The sequence below is a fragment of the Nicotiana attenuata genome, unplaced genomic scaffold (genome assembly GCF_001879085.1).
Source record: "Nicotiana attenuata strain UT unplaced genomic scaffold, NIATTr2, whole genome shotgun sequence".
Classification (NCBI taxonomy): Eukaryota; Viridiplantae; Streptophyta; class Magnoliopsida; order Solanales; family Solanaceae; genus Nicotiana; species Nicotiana attenuata.
The window spans coordinates 18,507-28,834 of record NW_017671077.1 but is presented as its reverse complement, the minus strand read 5'-3'; the positions used below and the strand labels follow the sequence as shown (position 1 = coordinate 28,834).

Genomic DNA, 10,328 nt, shown 5'->3' with positions numbered 1-10,328 from the left:
TCTCCGAATCAACTCCGAACTTCCTGGAATTCGATTCCGACCATGCGTACAAGTCATAATACCTGAAGTGAAGCTACTCAGGGCTTCAAATCGCTGAACGATACTCTAGAGCTCAAAAAGATCGGTCTGGTCGTTACACTTGGTATCAGAGCAACAAGGTTCTTGATCCGATCTTTCTTCTTCTTCAAGCTTCTTAGCAAATCTCTCTAATGGCAAACTCTGATTTTCCTTCTCCTTCAGCTGTGGATTCTGGTTCTTCCACCACTACTGAGTCTTCTCAGCCCACTGTCACTAATGACTCTTCTCATCCCTTTTACCTTTACCCATCTGACTCACCAGGGATGATCCTATTTAACTCAATCTTCGATGGTAAGAGTTATAGAGGTTGGCACAGGGCTGTATTCATAGCTCTCTCAGCCAAGTACAAACTTGGATTCATAGATGGATCTATCACTGGGCCAGCAACTTCTTCTCCTTCTTTTAAGGCTTGGAATAGGTGTAATGACATGGTGATCTCCTGGCTATTGAACTCACTCTCCAAAGAAATTGACGAGAGCGTTCTCTATTCAAAAACTGCCAAGGAAATATGGAAGGAGCTGGAGGACAGGTTTGGGCAGAGCAATGGAGCTCTCCTTTATCAACTGCAAAAGGAACTTAGCGACTTAGTTCAAGGAAATTCTGATGTTGTTGGATACTACACTAAGTTCAAAAGAATCTGGGATGAATTGGATAGTTTTGATACCTGTGTCTATTGCAGTTGTGAATGCTCTTGTGGAGGAAAGAGCAAATCTCTCAAATCTCAGCAAGATGGTAGGCTCATTCAGTTTCTCATGGGACTGAATGAGGCATACTCTAGGGTAAAGAGCAACTTTCTGATGGGATCTCCACCTACCAGCATCAATCATGCTTATTCTCTGTTAATCCAAGAGGAGAAACAAAACGAAATTCGATGTTGCTCAACATCCAGTTGACTCTACTTTCATGGCTGCAAAACAGCAGTATGGTGCCCAGAAATTTGTTAATACAGAGAAGAAGGGAAACTTTGAAGGAAAAAGAAACAATATCATATGCAACTACAACAAGAAACCTGGACATACAGCTGAAAGGTGCTACAGAATCATTGGTTTCCCTACAGACTTTAAGTTCACTAAAAACAAGAGGTTTCATAATGGAGTACAGGGTAATGCTGTACTCACAGCAGATGATAATGCAAATCAATCGGTGGCTAATGCAGAAAGGGGAATTACTCAAGAACAATACAATAACCTCTGTTAGTTGCTTCAACAAGTCAAATATGCACCTCAAGGAGAGATAAGTTCTGAGGTTAATGTCACTGCCAATTATGTTGGTATACCTTCACATTCCTTCTCTGATGTTTCTAATTCTGTTCTTTGGATTTTAGACTCAGGTGCTTCTGAGCATATGACATGTGATTTTACTCTTTTATTCAACATCCAAACTCTAATCAAGCCTGTTTTTGTCAATTTGCCTAACTCATAAAGGGTCAAAGTCCATCAGGCTGGAAGCGTACAAGTCATGCCTAATCTTACTCTAATTAATGTTCTTTTTGTCCCAAGTTTCAAATACAATATTTTGTCAGTTCATAAGTGTGTAAACATGTTAAATGTCTTCTCATTTTTCATGATCTTGGTGCAATTTTGCAGGCCCTTTCAATGAAGGGGTCAGTGGTTCTTGGTAAAGAAAAAAAGGCATATATCTACTCCACTCCATCAAGCCTAATTCCAGTTATTTGAATTCAAAGATGGACTTATGTCCAACTTTTCTCTGTTGTAATAGAGCTAAGTTGTAATAGAGCTAGTACTCAGTCTTTAGTTTCAGTTTTATCTTCTACTGCTTTCTCAACTATTGTAAGCCTATGGCATGACAGACTTGGGCATTTGCCTCACTCTAATATGAGAAATATTTCCTCTATTCCTTGTTCATCCTCTTCTAATTTATTTGATCACTGTGATATTTGTGCAAAAGCCAGACAAGTTAAATTACCTTTCCAGTCCAGTTGCATAACAACTAAGGCAATTTTTTATCTAATTCATATAGACACTTGGGGACCATATAGAGAACCTACTCATGATGGTTTTAAATATTTCCTTACAATAGTTGATGATTTCAGTAGGTATACTTGGATTTACCTCCTAAGCACTAAATCAAATGCTTTTGCTATGCTAAAACATTTTCATGCCATGGTAGAAAGACAATTTGCAAAGAAGGTTAAGATCATAAGGTCAGACAATGCCTTAGAACTTGGGAGTAGCCTGGAAACATCAGCTTTTCTATCTTCTCAAGGAATTATTTATCAAACTACTTGTGTTTATACCCCACAACAGAATGAAATAGTGGAGAGAAAACACATACACCTTTTAGAAACCTGTCGACATATACTTCAATAAAAGTTGTGTGATGTACTGCACGTTTAGACTAAGCTTGTTATGTTTTTGCTTCCAGATTCAGAAAATTAAATAAAATAATTTCAAGGTCAGTCATGTCACACCTTCTTTCTTTCTTAATTATTATTATTATTTCCTTTTTTGGGAGCTCCCCCCCCCCCCCCCCCCCTTTTCTTTTGGAAAATTCCCAGGAAAATTTGTAGCCGTACTCTTCGGGTGCGCACTGGGTAATAACTTGCTGACTATGTAATAGCCCGCAAATAACACATGAGGTGTAAACCGCACAGCAGGGTACGACGAGCTCTGACTGAGGAGGCAACTGGTGAAAGGTATCGCAGTAATGGTTGGTGAACGAATTGAAATTGTAATTAACTGCTTAACGATTTGGGGGCGGATTACTCAATTTCCTTATCGGATAAACTGTTAATCCGTTAAATTTTTTTATATTTAAACTTTTATACCTATGTCAATTTTCATCCATTTCTTCTTTATTATATGGAACATTGGCCTTCATCTGATGGAAACTTAAAAAGGAAAGGTACAACATTTATTCCGAAAAGCTAGAGAACTCATTTTTTAAAGAATTTCCTTGGATCGGTGATAAATTAGAGTGCATATGCTTAAGCCACAATCTTGAACTATATGATCAGCAAATTATGTTAATCAACATTGCCATATAAGAGAAAAAGAGCTTTATTTTACAAGAATTGTCTATTGAAATCGAGAAGCCTATATCTCTCTGTACATGAAATTGTTTTTAGCAGCATCGCTAAAACCAACTGGATTATATAAATGCTCGACTAGATAGAGGCGAGCACCGAGCAAATGTAATGCTTTACTCCAAATTTTTCCTTATCTCTAATTCTAAACTTCTTTTTTATTGTCTATTTGATTTAGCCGATAAACCGCCCGATAACAACCCGATAATCGCTAGTCCGATACCAATTCACCCGATATCTTATTGGATAGCTAGCGAATTACTACATTTATAAACTGATAACCGATAAGCTAAACCGTTAACGTAAATATCCGCCCGATAAGCACCCCTAACTCTGATAGTGTCATTTTTGCCATCACCACACACCAATAACTAAATAAGTCAGCAAAGTTTTAACTACATTATTAAGGATCATGCGCATAATTGTTGCAGTAAAGTTTGACTATAGAAGAGAAGACATGCATTATTATTAGCTTGCACTTTTTTCTTCTTTTATGTGATCCATATATTTCCACATGGGCTACAGTAAAAGCCGTGTGATGTACTACAAGTTTGATTAAGTTTGATGTATAGTATTGCTTCCAGATTCAGAAAATAAAAGGAAATAAGTTTGACACATTGAGAAATAAATTGGATGCGTTATAAATAGAATTCTATTTATGGTGAATGTCCATATTTAGAGAGATTCTAGGGTTTATTACTTGGTGGCTAAGTCACCCTCTCCCTATAAATAGAGGGTTCTATTCCATTGTAATTCATCACAAAATCAATAAGAATTCTCTCCCTCTACTTTTCTCTACACTATTCTTCTTCTTCTTTTATTATTTTATAACACGTTATCAGCACGAGACTCTAACCAATTGAGTAGAAGCTTTGGGATTGAGCATAATGATTGTTAATAGTTCTATGAACTTCCTTCATGATTAAATTTCGGATTTAAGGTAAGTATTTGACCGTATTTTTTCNCTTTTATTTCTATACTTTGAATTTTTATATACAAGCAAAGACAACAAAGTTTGATTATAACTCTAATGGAGTTTGTAAGAAATTACAACCACCTGAAGTGGTAAAATTTCTATGCCTTGCCATGATGAAATTCATGTATGATTGTGGGCAAACTATTGAAAACACGTCCCATTGAATTTGCTCCATTCTCATTCCCTTAAGAGAATGTGATAGCAGTATGTGATAAGTCTGAAAGAAGACAAAATTATTACTATGAATGTATCAATGGATGGTGGACGTGGCAATAGACGAAAATTAATATCGTCATCATTGTGATAAGGAGAATAATAAGGATTCTCAAAATAATCTTTCATTTTGTGAATGTAATATTTGTCATTGATTTGACATGAGATTTTATAAAGCGCATATAGATGATTATGGTCCATTCATTGATGTGAATGTGACAACATCTGATTTATAAATACATATTCATTCTTGGAAGAATATGAACGTGCTAGTGGTAGTAAATATACCACACTCACCTCTAGAAGGAGGTTTGAGATGATTAAGAAAATAATGTCATTATTATGGCATGAATGGTCATTGGTCACGTACCTATTGTACGCCAAAATATTTTGGTAATGTGATTATTAAAGAATAACATTAATGCAAGAAATATATCTTGTATATAATTTTGACCATAACCATAATTGGTATAACTTTCTCTTTAAAAGAGATATCACCACATAGATGTTTGATTAAAAATCTGTGGTAGTACAAAATTAACTGAGAGCTCTGGAAGAGCCAATTATTACTATTTTGGAGAAACACAATTAATTACCAATAAGGTATTGTGTTGTAGTAAGTCTCAAAGAAACTTATTCAGTTTCCAAAGTATACGCGAAAGCGGTTGATTATACTGAGACTATAAATAAAGGAAAGATTTAATATCTTCTATTACTACAACTTGTAGCGGGGTAATATGTATGTGAAAAGCTACCCGCTTTATTCTTCAATTTGTACTACATAAACAAAAGAATACCACAATGAAGTGGATATTTATTGATATAAAAACCCATATCATAATAAACTTGGAGTTTATTGATAATTGCACACGTCATGGTGTAAATCTGAAGTTTATCAATATTGATAATTTATCCAGTTGGCATAATTGGTTTAGCCATGTTAATTCAAGTATGATGTGAAAAAATAAAAGAGAATTCACATGGCTAAATATTAAAGAACTAGAAAGTTCTTTACGAATTCTCTTACCTTGCTTGTTCTCATTAATTAATAGACCAATTAAAATTGGGATTGAATCCCATGAATGCTGGAAATATCAAAGGTGAATATGAGCCCATTCACCTGCCATGTATACCACATAAGATGCATCTATGAGATGGTTACATGTGCGATTATTATTAATCCGCAACATGGTGTTTTGCGAGGTAATTTGCTCAATAATTTAATTTCGAGCATAATTTCCAGATTTTCTATTCAAGATAGTTTATCCTGATAAGTTGGTTTACATCACAGTTGGTTTAGCAAAATGATTTATTGAGTGCATCCACTTAATAGCTAAACTATTGCTTGTGAGAACAAAGTTATCTATATCAGTTTGATATAGGCTATATACGAAAGTATATTACATTCTCCCCTCACAAGTGGTTTCAGGGTCAGGAACCAAATAATTCCATCTCATTATTATTGATGTGCGGTGTATATTTTGATTAACACCATAACGCACAAAGGTGAATTCTCAAAGTTGAGGTAACAAGTTAGTTTTTCTAACATGAGGGGGAGACATGATAAACAGTTGAGAAAAAGTTATGTGGAATGAATTATCATTTGTACATCTAGATCCTCGAATAAGATAATATGAACATGAAGTTCATAAAGGATAATTCATGTGCAATATATTGCAAAGCATGCCGGACGCATTTGCTGACCCAAAGAAAGTAACTATATTCTCATTGCAAATGCTCATATTAAGTCCTAGAAGGACAAAGTCTATGGTATGCTTAAAGCATATAGACAAATCGGTTTCAAATAACTTCTTGATAAAGAAGATGAGCAAATGATCAAGATGATCATAATAAAGGAAGCAAGTGATCTAGAAGATTACATGACATAATACTTCATTAAATCTCAGGAGAGGTTTAGGTACTTGAAATGAATGAAGAGATCTCTATGTTATGTCTTTATGAAAAAATATTGAAACCGATATAAAATGTTCGTCGACGACATCTATGTTAGCGCTAAGTATAGATGAGGATCTTAAGTATGTCGAATATAGACACAAAAATACTGGCCAAATGAAAGAGACACAATTCGAATAGAATTTGTTTCATATGAAAGACANATAGTTTTGGACCTTCAGTTCAAACACTTTGAAAGTATGAAGCCAATTGATATGTGCAATCAGTTTTCAATATCTTATTTGTCTAGCATGACATGAAAACTTGATATGCATCTAATTAAAACCTATTGTATGACTTATATGACAATCCTTGAAGGATTTAAATCGCTTGAAGCATATACAATTCTTGATCTTGAAGTACTACTTCCTCAGTACAATTTGTGCACAAATGTATCTTGCTATAACTATAGGCATGATAATATGATACCAAGAGTTTTCACCTCTATGTGAAGATATTGAACTGACGGTTACAACAAGATCATATGAAGAAAATACATCTATCAGGTATGATGATTTCAAGGTGAAACAAATTCGTTGAAGTTAATATGGCTGGTTTGTTTATCAAATATCTACCAAAGATCTTTTGAAGATGGTGCACAAGATTGGAATGCAAATGCTTAAGGATGTGAAGTGATGCTCTCATGAGGGGGAGTTAATACGCGTTGTACTCTTTTTCCCTTACAAGGTTTTGTCCCACTGAGTTTTCCTTGCAAGGTTTTTAACGAGGCAACCAAAAGGCGTATTTTTAGATATGTGTACTCTTTTTCCTTCTCTAGAATTTTTTCCTACTAGGTTTTATTTTAGTTAAGGTTTTAACGAGGCACATTATCTATTGAATAGACATTCAAGGGGGAGTGTTATAAATAGAATTCTATTTATGGTGAATGTCCATATTTAGAGAGATTCTAGGGTTTATTACTTGGTGGCTAAGTCACCCTCTCCCTATAAATAGAGGGTTCTATTCCATTGTAATTCATCACAAAATCAATAAGAATTCTCTCCCTCTACTTTTCTCTACACTACTCTTCTTCTTCTTTTATTATTTTATAACAGGATGCTAATAGTTGTCTTTTCTCTATTTTTTCCTTCTTACTAAGTATATACTAAACACCCTAACAGTTGACTAATATCGCGTATTAGATGGAAAGAAAAATATTAATTGAAGGAGTTTAAATAGTTCTATGAGTGGACAATGTACGTATATATTTTTTCCACCATGAGATAAAATTAACTTACAATAACAACTACCTCTTCACATCAAACATGAGTCATTATCATTTATTGTTATTTAATGCTATCCTCTTTGTTCTTGGGCTACTGAATATTGCTTTAGTACTGTTGCTCTTTATTACTATTTGAATAATATTCACAACATCTTGTTACAAAATCAGTTAAACGATCTTTTGAATATTAATATTAGCTAAAATTAACTCTATTTTATTAGAAAATCTAATTGTTTAATCCTAGATCTGAATTTTGGGTCAAACAGGTGAGCCGAAGAGGGTTCTCCCGATATATATCCTAGCTCCGCTACTGCTGTCAGTGTGTATATAACTTCATATCAAGAGTTAATTTGAATTTCAGCTTCATAAAATCCTACAAAATATAGAACACATTTCGAAGAATTGAAAAAGAAATTGTAATTAATATCATAAATGACACATCTTTCTTACAATTTTTCAAGTGATTAATTGAATTACAAAGAGTAACATTATCGTGCAACCAATTGTGTAATTGTTGCAGTGTCAACGTCTCCAATTTCCTGCACTGAGCCATTTGAATTGCCAACTTCTTCATCTTCCCTTGTAGAAAATGCAGGCCTTTTGAGAGAATTCATAGCAAAATTCACATCCTTTAACAAATAAGAAACTTCTAACATTGTAGGCCTATCCAATGGATTTTTTTGGACACATAATAAAGAAATTTGCATGCATTTCAATAGTTTACAAGATGATGTTGTATCATCAAGTGATGGATCCATAAACTCCATGCCTTTACCATCTCTCCACATTTCATATGCCTGCATAATAAAAGAAAAAGTTAAATTTTTTTATTTAAATGATTTAACATAATATATTGGTAGTGCAAAGTATTTAAATGGTATCAATATACTTTTATCAATATTGACGTGACCATCTCCAAAAGATATGCCTCAATCTGTAGCAAATCAAATATGGGGGAATGTGTAGCGAGACGACCTCTCGCCGCGGTAGTATGAGCCTATTGTACTTTACAGGTTACAAATCCCACTTAATTTATATGGAAGGTTACATGTTATTCTCTTTTAGATGACATGATTGCATAACAGTTTTGTTATATAATCAGCGTATATAAGTTAAGCTCTTCATTATATGAGTTTATACACTAACAATATAGTAAATGTTTTACGCTATTAGGTAATCTAAAACATAGCTACATGTAACTATCACGAGATCAATAAACTAGAATATAGAACAGTCAACTTGCTATAAACTAGTTAAAATATGTTGATAGTGTAATTCTTTTATAATATCGGTGTAAATAAGTTAAACCCTAATTAAATACTTGTAAACATATATTCAATTTATAATCACAACTCACGTATTCAAGAAGGCTTAAGTTTTCATCTGGACCATGTAGGCATGTATTCTTCCTCCCACTTATGATTTGAAGAAGAAGTACTCCAAAACTGAAAACATCAGATTTTGTTGAATAGATGCCTTGTTCCACATATTCAGGTGGAATATAACCCCTGCAACTCATTGAAAATGAATGTGGTAATTAAGAATATAATCATAATTCGTAACACTACCAAAAAAAATAAAAAAAAAATAAAATCAGCTACGAACTTCATCGCTTATCTGTTGCTAAATCGCTCATAGCTAACATAATTTTTTTGATAATCTATCACTAATCCATTGCTAAATAGAATTAGCGATGAATTTATCTGTTTAGCTACAGAATTTGTCCGTCGCTAATTCTTTTTTTTTTTTTAATAGTGTAAGAATACTTTGCTAGAGATACATATGAATAAATAATTAAGTCTAACTAATATGCACCTACAGTTTAAGAAATTTATACAATATCAAATCACCCAAAATAAATTTATAGTAACTTTTCATAAAAAAAAAAGGGAATTTGTTTCTTGAAACTAAGGTTGCTTCTACAACAAATAAATTTACTATTAAAAATATAGGAATTAGCGACAAATTTTTTTGTAGCTAATTCTATTTAGCGGCGAAGTAATGGCAGATTATTAAGAAATTATATTCACTACGAGCAATTTAGCAACAGATTAGCGATGAAGTTCTATCTCTAATTCTATTTTTTTTGTAGTGTTAAATATAACTTGGTAGTATAAATTAAAGTTTCTTTATATATATTGTCAGTGTATGTAAGTTAAATTATAAATATATATACTACTTACATTGTTCCAACAACTCGTAGGGTATTTGCTTCAACTTCATCCTTCTTAAATATTCTTGCCATTCCAAAGTCAGAAATCTTTGGTTTCATATCTATATCCAATAAAATATTGCTAGCTTTCAAATCCCTATGAATAATTGTTAATCTTGAGTATTCTTGGAGGTATAGGAGCCCTTGAATAATTCCTTCAATTACTTGCACTCTTTTTTCCCAATTTAGAAGTAATCTTCTGACTTGATCTATACATGAGAAATCAAGTTAATGAAAAATAAAATATAGAGATATACTGCATGGGAAAAATAATTTCTTATTAGTAAAGTAAAAATGAGTGACAATATTAGTGGATGTATACTACTTTCCGATTCTTTCATTTTATGTAGCATAGTTTGACTTGATGCACGTACAATTTAAGAAAAATCGAAATTTTTTAAAACTAATACTCATAAATATGTCATAATATTTTTGTGCTATATAAATATATATTATTATGGGGTGTTTAAAATTATATTATTTTCAAATAGAAACGCGTCATTTTTTTAAACAAACTATAAAAGAAAGAGTGTCACATAAAATAAAAGAAAAATGATATTGTATAGCCGCTGTAAAAATAATAGCCGAAAAAATATATAAAATTTGTCTATTATATATATATATA

The 10,328-nt window shown here is 32.9% G+C and overlaps 2 protein-coding genes across 3 annotated transcripts in view; one reads left to right on the top strand and one right to left on the bottom strand.

The window, feature by feature from the left end:
* Positions 1–209: 209 nt before the first annotated feature.
* Positions 210–971, top strand: LOC109205734. Its single transcript, XM_019368477.1, has one exon. The coding sequence runs from the start codon at positions 210–212 to the stop codon at positions 969–971; it is 762 nt and encodes a 253-aa protein (XP_019224022.1).
* Positions 972–7,883: 6,912 nt separating this feature from the next.
* Positions 7,884–10,328, bottom strand: part of LOC109205740 (putative cysteine-rich receptor-like protein kinase 20) — a 6,575-nt gene continuing 4,130 nt past the window's right edge. For both annotated transcript variants that reach the window (XM_019368482.1, XM_019368483.1), the window contains exons 5-7: positions 9,675–9,912; positions 8,849–8,999; positions 7,884–8,288 (exon numbers count right to left, since the gene is read on the bottom strand). In XM_019368482.1, the coding sequence (XP_019224027.1) occupies positions 7,980–8,288; positions 8,849–8,999; positions 9,675–9,912 (698 nt within the window). In that variant the 3' untranslated portion in view covers positions 7,884–7,979. The remainder of the gene's footprint in view (positions 8,289–8,848; positions 9,000–9,674; positions 9,913–10,328) is intronic.

Coding starts and splice junctions, on each gene's coding strand:
- LOC109205734 (XM_019368477.1), top strand. CDS start 210: ATGGCAAACTCTGATTTTCCTTCTCCTTCAGCTGTGGATTCTGGTTCT.